Source organism: Protomyctophum bolini (assembly GCF_963924005.1).
Source record: "Protomyctophum bolini genome assembly, chromosome: 19".
Taxonomy (NCBI): domain Eukaryota; kingdom Metazoa; phylum Chordata; class Actinopteri; order Myctophiformes; family Myctophidae; genus Protomyctophum; species Protomyctophum bolini.
In genome coordinates this window covers 31,011,997-31,025,113 of record NC_137880.1, presented here as the reverse complement: position 1 = coordinate 31,025,113, position 13,117 = coordinate 31,011,997, and the positions used below count along the sequence as shown (strand labels likewise).

General features: G+C 44.9%; 1 protein-coding gene across 7 annotated transcripts in view; it reads right to left on the bottom strand.

Annotated features, from left to right (window-relative positions):
• Positions 1-354: 354 nt before the first annotated feature.
• The window catches only part of LOC308333811 (kinesin-like protein KIF13B), a 40,137-nt gene continuing 27,374 nt past the window's right edge, over positions 355-13,117 (bottom strand). For 4 of the 7 annotated variants that reach the window (XM_080790293.1, XM_080790294.1, XM_080790298.1 and 1 more), the window contains 13 exons: positions 12,702-12,828; positions 12,163-12,218; positions 11,896-12,014; positions 11,096-11,272; positions 10,702-10,794; positions 10,001-10,156; positions 9,143-9,217; positions 8,715-8,771; positions 8,391-8,484; positions 7,853-7,971; positions 6,250-6,315; positions 2,119-4,432; positions 355-1,929 (listed from right to left, as the gene is read on the bottom strand). In XM_080790293.1, the coding sequence (XP_080646419.1) occupies positions 1,685-1,929; positions 2,119-4,432; positions 6,250-6,315; positions 7,853-7,971; positions 8,391-8,484; positions 8,715-8,771; positions 9,143-9,217; positions 10,001-10,156; positions 10,702-10,794; positions 11,096-11,272; positions 11,896-12,014; positions 12,163-12,218; positions 12,702-12,828 (3,698 nt within the window). In that variant the 3' untranslated portion in view covers positions 355-1,684. The remainder of the gene's footprint in view (positions 1,930-2,118; positions 4,433-6,249; positions 6,316-7,852; positions 7,972-8,390; positions 8,485-8,714; positions 8,772-9,142; positions 9,218-10,000; positions 10,157-10,701; positions 10,795-11,095; positions 11,273-11,895; positions 12,015-12,162; positions 12,219-12,701; positions 12,829-13,117) is intronic. The other 3 variants (XM_080790295.1, XM_080790296.1, XM_080790297.1) reach the window with 3 other exon arrangements.

The following is a 13,117-nucleotide window of genomic DNA, read 5'->3' as shown; positions in this document are numbered from 1 at the left end:
CAATTTCTCAAGAAAGACGCAGGAGCGCAAAGCACCAATGAGCTGGCCAGATGGAGAACCGGGATGACTGGAAGTGATGGAGGGATCGTCTGCTCTGAGTTCAACCTAGAGAGGACACTACACAGCATCACATTCATGAATCTAATCTCTTTAATAATAAATGTGATACCTGACATTCCAAGATCCCTTCCACAGTCTCTTGGCGTATGGAAACCTAGACATAGAATTGATTTATCATACTAAATCAATAGCATAGTGTAAAACACAATACATTCTAGCCAACTAGCCTACTTGCAAGCATCAAGGCACATGGTTCACATTCTTTTAAGATTGTCAAGCAAGTGACAACATGGCTGACAAGAGCAGAATAAAGTTTATTAAACATCATTTATATAAAACAGGTGAATTTCATTTTCTTCATTTCATTAAGAATATTCTGTCTCCATCTTAAAATAAATAAACATTCAGGCAGTCAAATCAATCAACTTGAAGTAAAAAAAAATGTGCTAGACATAAATTAACAAACATCAATGCAATTGTACTATTGAAATCCCAAAGCCCCCCAATTATCCTCACATCCATCACATAGATAAAACAATAGCCCTTTATCCAAAGCGCACACACCACTCTGTAGAAATGGAGTTCCCCTTACTAACCTCACAATTGGTAATTTATCTTTGCACAAAAGAGTGTAAAATATTGTTCGTTTCCAAAACGGCAGCAGATAAACCGTATACATATTCATACCTCCAAACATCTGCCCCGGGACAAGTTCCCGCAGATATTGTTCAATGCACAGTACTAGTACAGTGAACGGTTACGAACTTACGGGAGATTTGGACTTACAGTAGTTGGGTGGCCCTGTCTTGCACCAACAAATTGCCAATCTATAAGCCCACAACACACGTCACAGTACGATGCGTTTTGAGCTTGTAGCTCTGGTATTGTCAGTGCGTGACATAGCGTGCAACGCAGGCTTTATACTACAAAGGCGCATTAGCAGGACAGCCAAGGCACAAGAATATAATCACCATCCAGTTTGAACCTGTGAAAATGTGAATGACGGCTGGGTGGGTGTTGAGCAGTTCAGCTCTTCCAGACACACCGGTGCAAAATCATCTGCTGATATACAGTTCAAATAATTGTAAAATTATGTACAGTTGAGGTGTCAGCGTTTGAGGCTTAGACGATAAATCAAACGAAACACTAAGTAGCTCAGCTCACAAATTTTTAACCTATGTCAAAATATATTTTTGCACAAGTCAGTGACAGTGCTGAAATCAAGAGCAGCAACACAATAATACATCATAATTCTTTGTCAGTATAGAATACCACAATAAAGGCTTTGTTTGCACTTGTATAAGTGCTAAGTGTGGTTTATCCCATTTGTCTCAGGTGGCCGAACCAAAGCCAAATACATTTTGTGATTTTCTTTCTCCAGACCTTGAAATATGCATTTAAATCATGATTACCGGGTATATTGTGCCCCAGAATGTTTCTGATAGGTCAAGCATGTCATTCTCCTCACAGAAACAGGGAAGGCTGGGAACCTATACTTACTACTTTATATTCAGCTAGGCTGGCACAAGCTGAAATTCATCAAACAGCGCTCACTCTGCGGAGGTGTATGAATGACAGCTGAGTGGGCACAGAGTACTGAGAAGGTGAGGAAGAGAACCATGCTTCAGTTGTTCCAAGACTTCCGGTTCTCTCCCTTATTGCGGCTGGATGATCCCCCCTCCCCCTTGGCCAATGCTGTGAGAGCGGCTAGGTTTGGGCTGGATCCTGATAGGTTGACGGTATGGCGTTTCTGTTGCTGACGCCGCCGTTTGACTCCACCCCGGGTAACCCTATCAGGCTTCACCAGCACCCCGTAACCAGGGTTACAGTGGAAGTAATGCTTGCCGCCTACAGACCCATCATTCTTTCCTAGAGAGAAAACAACGAGATGGCACAGGACAGGTAATAAGATCAATGTAAGACCAAATAATGGTTACCACAATGACTACCTTTATGCAAAATATGTTAGTGAAGATGAGATTGGATGTAAAAAGCAAATCAAAGCCATTCAAATGAAAATGTGTCAGGGTTGAGAGGATGAAGCACCACGTAGCTCACCTGCTGGCACCTCCAGTTCCACTCCCACCCAGATGCCCTCTGCAAAGTCTGTAGGTCCCACGTAACGCACGCAGCCACTCTTATTGGCTCCCACAGTCACAAACTCCCCTTCCTTCAACCAGTCAGGAATGACAGTAGAAGCGGCTCCGCCTCCTCCGTCCTCGGAGTCGGAGATGATTTCCAGCCTCTCCATCGGGTCGGGTACGTTGAGACCCACACCCAGGCTGCTGGCTCTACCCATCAGCCCCGGCTTCTCCTCACCTTCTTCGCCCATGATGCGATGGTAGGATTTTATGTCGAACGACTTCACCTTCTGGATCTTGAAGGGACTCACTGCAGGCTTAAATGGTGTTAAAGGTGCACTAATGCGGGCAGGGACAGAGGCAGTGGTTTGAGGTGGGACTGTATCTGTAGCTGGGGTGGAGATTGGGGTTGAGGTTGAAACTGGGGTGCAGGCGACATTTTGGGCTGAAGTGTTGGCAGTAGATGGTTCTGGAGATGGAGGAGTTACTTGGAGGAATTGGGCTGGTTCTGCCTCTTCTGGGGGAGAATCTACAGAAAAGGCAGGGGTAGCAGCCGGGTCTTCAGAAGGCATCAGGGTCACTGCTGTGGTCTTGGCCAAGCCTGGATCACACAAGTCTTGCTGGGCTGATGGTTCAGTATGTTTTGATGGTTGGTCTTGTTGTAGTTGCAGTAGTGGTGGAAGATTTACGGGTGTTTTCAACAGACTTGAACCTGCTTCACTTTCCAGATGGGCTGGGACCAGTGTTGCTTCCAATCCACTCGGTTCAGCTTCAGCTTGCCCCGGTTCTGTATGAGAGAGTTGTGGTTTTGAGTCTGTTGGAACTGGTGGTTCCGACTCCTTCTCTAGAACTATTAATGTCTCTTTATGGACTTCTGTATTGCATAATTGTTCTGAATCAGACTTGTCAGCCATTACCTCTGACTCTTGTTCGATCTGGCCAGCTGGTTCTGATGCCACACCATGGCTGGGCTGTTCTTCTGGTTCTGCTGACTCAACCAGGTCCTCTTGATCCGACACGGACAGATTATCCTCTGCGTATATTTTATTGTCAGACCAGTTAATGATTAACTGGTCCGAATGCAGCAGGTGTTCTGGTGATGTTGTGGGAAGCTGGCTCTGTGGTTCGTCTCCTTCGCCGTCAGAGTCTGACAGAGCGGAGCTCGGTTCTGCCGAGTGTGGTTCTTCGGACGGAGGAGGAGGTTCTGTTAGGAGTGGCTCTGTCCTCTCCGCAGCCCCTTCGTCATTCATAACAGGTTCTGTTAGGAGTGGCTCTGTCCTCTCCGCAGCCGCTTCGTCATTCATAACAGGTGATGACCTGATTTGAGGCTCCGACTGATTGGCAGGCACAGACTCCTCTTCTGTGGCCATGGAGAGATCGGAGGGGATTTTGCTCGTGTCTTCAGTGTCCTGAGCATCCTCACTGACCGCTGCCTCAGAGCCTTCTGATATGTTACTGGACACTGGAGGGAGGTCTGCTGCCTCAGAGCCCTCTGATCTGTTACTGGACACTGGAGGGACGTCCACTGCCTCAGAGCAATCTGATCTGTTACTGGACACTGGAGGGAGGTCTGCTGCCTCAGAGCCTTCTGATATGTTACTGGACACAGGAGGGAGGTCTGCTGCCTCAGAGCCCTCTGATCTGTTACTGAACACTGGAGGGAGGTCCACTGCCTCAGAGCCCTCTGATCTGTTACTGGACACTGGAGGGAGGTCCGCTGCCTCAGAGCCCTCTGATCTGTTACTGGACACTGGAGGGAGGTCTGCTGCCTCAGAGCCCTCTGATCTGTTACTGGACACTGGAGGGAGGTCCGCTGCCTCAGAGCCCTCTGATCTGTTACTGGACACTGGAGGGAGGTCCGCTGCCTCAGAGCCCTCTGATCTGTTACTGCTGGACACTGGAGGGAGGTCCACTGCCTCAGAGCCCTCTGATCTGTTACTGGACACTGGAGGGAGGTCCACTGCCTCAGAGCCCTCTGATCTGTTACTGGACACTGGAGGGAGGTCTGCTGCCTCAGAGCCCTCTGATCTGTTACTGGACACTGGAGGGAGGTCTGCTGCCTCAGAGCCCTCTGATCTGTTACTGCTGGACACTGGAGGGAGGTCCCAGCTCAGCGTGTACATGTCGGACAGCGTTGCCGTGGAAACACTGGTGGATATGTACCCACTGGAGGCCTCGCTCTCCGGGCTAGGGGTGGAGACCTCCGTCTCTGGGATGATTGGCGGCGGGATGGGCACACACCTGGGGCTCTCCGATTCCACCTCCTGAAGGACGATTTCCTCCATGGGAACCTGGAGTGGGGGGGGGGGGGGGTTGTTAGTGACTGGAAGTGCTGGAGCATTACAAATAACAACGAAATCTTGCGATACCTCAGAGACAGACACTATACCTGCCGCTGTTTATAGCCCCAATAAAATGATGTACTGTGCACTTCCACAGCCCCCAAAAAAAAAAAATATATATTTCTTAAAAGAATATATTAATAATGACTTCTTTTATTTTTTAATCATTCTAATTAGGCTGGGTGGGTTATAACATTATCCTGTGGTCTGACAAAAATGTAATACGCAATATGGCTTGTACACCTACTTCCTGTTTTTAGGCCCACTTCCTGTTTAAATATATTCTTAATGGAAAACTTAATTGATAGAATAATTACTGCGAAAATAATCGATAGTTGCAGCCCTAGCTGGATTATACCTGCATTTCAAAAGAACAACTCCAAGGCCCTTCGTTTTCAAGATAAATCAAATCCACTATATATTAAGTCAAATATCGCAACGTATGAGACAGAGTGCAGCACTGAATGAAATGTTGCCAGATACGGAATGCTGACTCTCGCAAACAGTGGTTTTGATGACTACAGAGAACGTGTAAGGTTACTGAATAATTAGAAAAGTTATTTGACGGATTCAGCATCAAGTAACAGGAGGACTGAGCCTAATCTTATAAAAACAAATAGCTGATAGCGATAGGAGTCTAAAAAATATATCATTAGTGGTTAAATGGAAAAAATATCTAAATGTCATATCACAGGACCGTCCCACCCTGTGAGTTGCACACAATAGGGTATATGCACACAGAATAACTAACTATTTCCGGGCCTTACCCTTCACAGGTGTTACCGATGATACGAATTAAGTCTCTGTTCCATTCTGGACAGAGTCAGGGTTAAGGCTCTGTTTCATTCTGGACAGAGTCAGGGTTAAGGCTCTGTTCCATTCTGGACAGAGTCAGGGTTAAGGCTCTGTTCCATTCTGGACAGAGTCAGGGTTAAGGCTCTGTTCCATTCTGGACAGAGTCAGGGTTAAGGCTCTGTTCCATTCTGGACAGAGTCAGGGTTAAGGGGCTGTTCCATTCTGGACAGTCAGGGTTAAGGCTCTGTTTCATTCTGGACAGAGTCAGGGTTAAGGCTCTGTTCCATTCTGGACAGAGTCAGGGTTAATTTAAGGCTCTGTTTCATTCTGGACAGAGTCAGGGTTAAGGCTCTGTTCCATTCTGGACAGAGTCAGGGTTAAGGCTCTGTTCCATTCTGGACAGAGTCAGGGTTAATTAAGGCTCTGTTCCATTCTGGACGGAGTCAGGGTTAAGGCTCTGTTCCATTCTGGACAGAGTCAGGGTTAAGGGGCTGTTCCATTCTGGACAGAGTCAGGGTTAAGGCTCTGTTCCATTCTGGACAGAGTCAGGGTTAAGGGGCTGTTCCATTCTGGACAGAGTCAGGGTTAAGGGGCTGTTCCATTCTGGACAGAGTCAGGGTGCATGTTGGCTCACTGGAAACAGTCCGCTACACCAGTGGGTCTCCAAGTTCCAAACCAACGGCCCCGTACGGGTGTGTAACTGTGGGAGTGTACAAACAGAACCAAATGGACCCTCCATGGATCCTCCCCGTACCTTTTGGTTTGATTTGTACACTCTCAAGAGTTATCGATTGAAATGGCAAAGTTTGAGAACCGCTGTACGCTAAATGGAACATAGCCTAAATTAATATCATCGGTACCACAGCAAGTAGGGAAGGGGCCCAGAAGTAAGAAGAGTTCTTTCCAAAATGGCTGCTGTGCACATACTCAATTCTACAATCTAAGACTGAACTGTATTTCCACTGACTTACTGGGTGCAGTTGTGTGTTCATGCCCTCTTCAACACTGGCAGACTGGACCATGATGCGAGGCAAACTCTGAGACAGGAAGGGAATGAGAAGTTGAGTCGAATTTATCAAGACATTTTTAGGTAGATTTTGACAAATGTTTTGGCATCTCTCAGTACTATTTCAACCTGGAGATCATATACATTTCCAGGGGTGTAGTGGACATTAACCACCAAGATGAAAAGAGAATTTTGAGAAGATAATATGAAAGAACTGCAATCAGAAATGTCTCTAGAAATGAAAGAGATGGATTATTGTACATCAAGTGATCAATGACAATGCAGCAGTACCCTGGTTTTTAATCAGGCCTCACAGGTAACTGATAAGCTCAGATAACAATCACCAAATGTTTAACTGATTGTTTACATAGTAGTTTTCATTCTTTTCAAAATCCTTTTATTGTAATTGAAATAGTATAGATCTCAGGAATCATAGGGCAGACATAATGCAAAGAGTATTATTGCACAAATCATGCCCCTTCAAGACAAAATAAAAAAATAAAAAAAATGTCCTCCCCTTCAAGTCCCAATTTAGTAAAGCCAATTCCCAATTCCCCAGCCTGTTTACATAGTAGTTTTGATATTAGTTTCTACTTTTTGGAACATGAATATTTCTAAACGGACCCGTTATTATGTTCAGAGTAGTGCTTAAACACAAGAGGCAGAAAAAGGCCAAATCCGATTCGATATATTGACCAAGTAGATTAAGAAGGATGAAGGATGTTCTTTAACAATCAATGACTTGATCCTTGTGATTGATTTGTCATTATCATGCATTCCTCCTGGTTTCACATTCAACAAGAGGTTTTCATGCTTCCATCTTCAGATTGTGTTTGTGAAATCAAGCAGTGTGATTCGGGTCACATTGTGCTCCTGATCCTTTGAGCAGCAGGACCTACACGTACATGGACTCCAGGGCTAGTAGGGCCCATAGATAGGAGGTCAAACATAGCTACTGTCTCCCCTTTGGGCTCAGCAGCAGCACAGGACACCTGCAATCCAACACAGCCTGGTGCATAAAGATGGACACTGCCCAAGATTGATGTCATAACACACACTGGCCATTTTTTCCCCATTTTCTTTAAATAGACAATACGATTTTGTTTAGATCTCATTTATCTAAAAGGTTACATTCGAAGGACTATAGGCAAAATAGGAAGGTTGTCACATGGCACTGTAGTAAGTTAACAGAGAGGAAGCTTCCCAATGTCATCAGCAAAACAGTGTTCTTGTATATTTGACCTATTTGTGGTGCGTATGTTTTATGTGATGTCTCAAACAGCCTAAACGATGATGCAGACCAGAATATGAGGCCCGGGTGGCTAGTGTAGCGGTCCGGGCACCTAGGCTGCTAAGCCAGCCTGACGGCGTGTCACAGGTTCGACTCCCGATCCCGACGACCTTGGCCGCGTGTCACCCCCCCATCTCTCTCCCCATTTCCTGTCACCATACTGTACACTATCCAATAAAGGCAGAAAAAGCCTACAAATAAACCTAAAAAAACAAATCATCAAATCATCACTATGACCGCTGTGACTGTGTAATTAAACTGACTGGTATGAGAGTACCTGCAGGTGGACAGGCTTCTGGTCTCTCCTGTCCTCCTTCCCAACAGGAAACAGGGATTTCAGTAGCTTGGGCATGGCCTTCACTGGAGAGAGATAAGACGCAGCAAAGCCTGAACGCACTTATGGGATGGACGGAGGACAACGGGATGGAGGAGGGGGAGGACAAGAGTCCAGAAACAGAGGGATAGCGATTCAGGCGAAAGATGAGGAACCAAAAGAAGAAGAAGAAACACGAGGCGTGGAACAGTGGGAGGAAGAGATAATGGGTTCAGGGCAAAGCAGGAAGGAGAGAAGGAAGGAAGGAAGGAGAGAAGGAAGGAAAAGACATGAAAACATACAGGCAGAAATGAAGCATGTTAGCAAAGCAGATCCAGAGATAAGTCTGCATGATAGTAACAAGTAGAAGACAGTTGCAGTTTGTCACAAAGTATATAAACAGAGTCATCAATCATCACTGGGGACAGTAAAAAGGGAAGGAGAATTCAAGCCTCAGGAAGGTTCATGCAATGTTGTGTTTGGTGTTTTGTTTTTTTCATACCCGTTTCAGGGTGCAGGTTCTGGGACACGGAGCTGGGCAGTGTGCGTCTGGACACTGGAGACACTATAGACAAGTCCAGGTTGCTCTCCCAGCCCTGGGAGAGTATGGATGGATGAATAGATGAATAAACGGATGGACAGACAGACAGACAGACAGACAGACAGACAGACAGACAGACAGACAGACAGACACACCGACCGATGAATGCACAGAGTGGTAGAGACATGCTTTATATCTAAGTGATATTATATATCCACTATATATATAGTATATATAGTGTGTATATATATATAGTATAGATATATTATATTAGTGCAGTCTCACCTTGAAGTCATTCAGCCTGAGACTAGAAGAGCTTAGATCTAGACTGCTGGCTGATAGCTGGGGGCGTGGTTAGAGGAAGTTAATGTTAGGAAGACTTGGTTAATAATGGAAACACTTCAAGCTGTAATAAAAACAAAGCCATCACATTCCCTGGTTAGTGGTGGTGAAAAATGGTTAACTACAGTAAGTATTCACATTACAGTTAGATGAAAACACACCTTTGCCAAGACCACTGGAAAATGCCAAACACATGAAGATAAGAGTTGTTTTGAATGCCGATTTAAAACGTATTATGCTGGGGGTTAGCGGCAGTGTACACCGTAGATCTCCAGAGACCAGGACTTGTACAAGAATCCAACTTACAATAAGTCAACACAACCTGTGATTTGATTTGGACTCAACATTGCGTTTTGTTTGCACTGACTTACTCTGTGGACATTAGGAGAGCTGAGGCAACGCCTGGGGGTTCTCGCTTTGACCAATTGCTCCTTCACTGCCACCTCCTAGACAAACAAACCCACACATCCATGAACGCATTCACACACAAATCAAGAGTTCACTTAAAGCCAAGGGCCATACTGTTAACTTTAGGCCATTGACTACATTGATGTACTAGACTGGACTGTATGTATTTCCCAAAGCTTATCGCGGTTTGTTTGATTTTCAAGGAAGCCATTGTATTCCATTGTAAGTGTGATATGAAAACCTATTGGAATTGACTTGATAGGGAATTCAATAAGCATAATATAATTGTGTTCTTCTTATTCCTTGTCAAATTAAGTTGATTTAAAATGATTGATTTTGGAATAATAGGAAAAACGTAGGAAAGTCTAATAAGTCTGTTAGTTATGAAAATGTAAACAAATGCAAAGTCTATTTTCATGTACATTATACAGACGAAGCTGTGAATGTAACGACACTGTGGTGAAAAATATGGACGAAGGAGGAATGTGTGTTTTTTTTGTGTTTTGTACTTTTTTGTGCTTTTATGTTCCACTGTTAATCAAACCAAACTATGACTTAAAGACTATAACAAAGATAATAGTATGTGTGACATAATGTGTGTTTACAGCACTGGTACTCAAAGTCCAGTCCCCAGGGGTCCCTGAGGGGGTTCCACAGGGCTTCCCAGCTAAATTATAGAAGTTACAGTCATGTAAGGGTCCATTTATAGAAGTTACAGTCATGTAGGGGTCCATTCAGTTCCATTCTGTGCACTCTCAGAATAATGGGGGTCCGTGGCCTAATGCATACCAAAACGTATGACAACCACTGGTCTACAGCACCTGTCGGAGTCTGTCCAGGGTGAGGATGTTCTCCACAGCCAGGACACTACGGAGGTATTTCTCTATGGCCGCCTCGCTGTCTGCAGACTGGCCTCCGTCCTCAGCGCTGGCTGCTAACCTGGCCAGCATCTCTCTGTCTTCTGGACCCTGGATGTCCTGGGGTTAGGGGTTTTTAATAGCAATACCACAATGTAAAAACACACTGGGCAGAATTATGCAGAATGGTATAGTATTGCATTAATGTATCTTTATTTATTTATAATAATTCAGACCATAATAAAGTAAGTAGCCTTGCCGAGCCATGTACACCCCCTGGACATGACGCTAGTATGTCGCAGGGACTTACCCCCAATCCAACCCTTGATGCTGAGTCTCAAGCAGGGAGGCATTGGGTCCCATTTTTACAGTCTTTGGTATGACCCGGCCGGGGATTGAACCCCAACCTCCCAGTCTCAGGGCGGACACTCTAACCACAAGGCCACTGAGCTGGTAGACCATGAACCACCAATATTTTCCCGTATAGACAGACCCACAATAATTACAAAGACTACAAAAGGAAATGCTCAACTCTTTCAATTGGAACCGTCATAAGCGGAACACAATGATAGAATAAATATTTTTTGTTTAAAACTTCAAAATGGCGTAAATATGTTTCATTGTTCTGATTAATAACATCAAAGTTTAAAAGAATCAAGCCTCACCCCGGGGATGTTGGAGACGATCTCGAATGTGACTCCACAGCCAGGAATGGTGCTACGATGGGACATCCTCTTAAACAGACTCTGAGCAAAACCCTGTTTATACAAAACACACAATACCATTTCAGCACATCAATACTCATCAATACATCGAGAACATGCGTTAGAATGACAGTGATTGACATAGTGAGGGAATGTGTTTTTTCATGCTTTAAATGCCATTACGTGAAGTGTAATCGTGCACTTGTTGTGGTACAATGAAAATCAATACGGATTATAAAACTAGATGAATTGAGAAAATGACAAAAGAACTAGGAAACAAGTTCTAAAAACATCTCGACAACATGCCGTCATATTAGCCTGCATGTACAGTGCAACGTGCTGCCTCCTACTGTACCTGTCTCCCGGCGAGGTTCACACAGATGCGTTTCCTCAGAACCAGCTGCATGTGGGCCGGGTGGCTGAGCAGGACCACGGCACGCACCGTCAAATAGACCCTCTGGTCAGCCGCCGCTCCGCGGGTCAACTCGGGACACCCGTGGACCGTGGAGTCCCAGGACGCCTCTGCTTTCACCTGGAAGGAGAGACGTGGGCGGGCAGGAGGAGACAAACGGTATGATCACTGAATATCACACTTTAACCCATTTTTTTAGCTATTGAAAAATAGCAGATCTACAAGCTCATAGCGGGCCACCGAGTGGCGCGCTATAACATTTTTATTTTAGAAAACTGGAGGATTTAGAAGATTTCTTTTTTTTTAGGTCAGGCCAAAATGGGTTAAAAGATGCACCAGTTGAGTGGGTGAGAGGATGAGGCTGGGAGAGAAGAATCTGCTAATGAAAAACTGAATCCATTCTCTTTGGATCAAATAGTAATCTCAGCGAGGCAGACGGCTTCTCAGTTAAAGTGGGTGGCAATATTATCACACGAAAAGATGAAATCACCTACCTAGGTTCCACTCGGGAGGAAAATCTTTCCGGTGATAAAAATAAAGTCAACCAAAGAACAAGATTCCTATACAGGATCTCTTCACTGGTCAACAAAAACACCCTGAAGACCCTAACAGGAGCCCTCGAACAAGGTTTCTTCGACTATGCATGCACATCTTGGTCCCACAGCAACTCAAAGGTCTGTCTGCTCTACCAGCCAATATGAATTTAACATGCCAGTAATGTTTTCTCCTTATCTGTTCCCCACCTCATTGTCATAGTGTTTGACAACGTGAAGGTCAAAGAAGTCATCCTCGTCTTCCTCAGCCAGTAGAGCATCCAGGCCCCCTGCCAGGGGCGCTGACAGGTTGTCCTGGAAGTCGTCCGCTGTTGAGGAAGAAATATAGGAAACTAATTAAACAAGCAAGAAGATGATAGCAGAAGACAAGAACAGGAGTATGATAAGTAAGCTGTGAGATAACCTTTGAGAACATTTTTACATGTGTTGCATTGATTACAAGACATAAGAACGTACCGCTGAGGTCCAGGAACAAGACAGGTATGTGTGTTTCCATTCCAGGGACAGGAACCCTGCATAAACATTCAGCAGAAAGCAGACACACACAACATCGTTTTAGGTTGTCAGGATAAGTGCCTGCCCCTTGAGCAATTTAACCGCTTTCACCAAGGTGCCCCTATTCTGGGCAAGTCACTATAGGCAATACATTTCAAAACATAAAAATGTCAAGTTCAAAAATAGCAAACTGTATACATTCATTGATTATAATTTTCAATATTTGGCATGAAACAAAGGGTATCACAGTTCCAGTTCAGCTGGGGAAAAAAGTCACACCAATCACTTTTGGCGTCCTCACTGTTCTGTCCTCACATTTTATCTTCATTTTTTTAAGCCTTCAGCCAACAAATCATCGCTATGGGGTACACACGCACACACACACACACACACACACACACACACAGACTGTGGTTGTACTGGATGGGCAGTCTGACGCTCAACACATTTGTATTAATACATGTATTCTGTGTTTTACATGCATACTGTACACACACTACCTCTCTACAGGGGCTCCAGGGATTCCACTCCCGGCTGAAGGGACCTGGACAGCGTTGCGTTCTTCAGTCAGAGTTAGTCGACATTCCAACAACTGAGACTCCCTTTCAACATCATCTTCTGTCTTATCTGCACGCACATGCGCGCGCACACACACACACACACACACACACACACACACACACACACACACACACACACACACACACACACACACACACACACACACACACACACACACACACACACACACACACACACACACACACACACACACACACACACACACACACACACACACACAGTTTAGTTCTGTTGTTACTGCTTTGTTTCGGTAGCAGTCTGTAGAAACAGGAAGTAGATAGCAGAGAGGGGAAAGACATACAACACGTGGCGAGAGAGAGAGAGAGAGATCGGG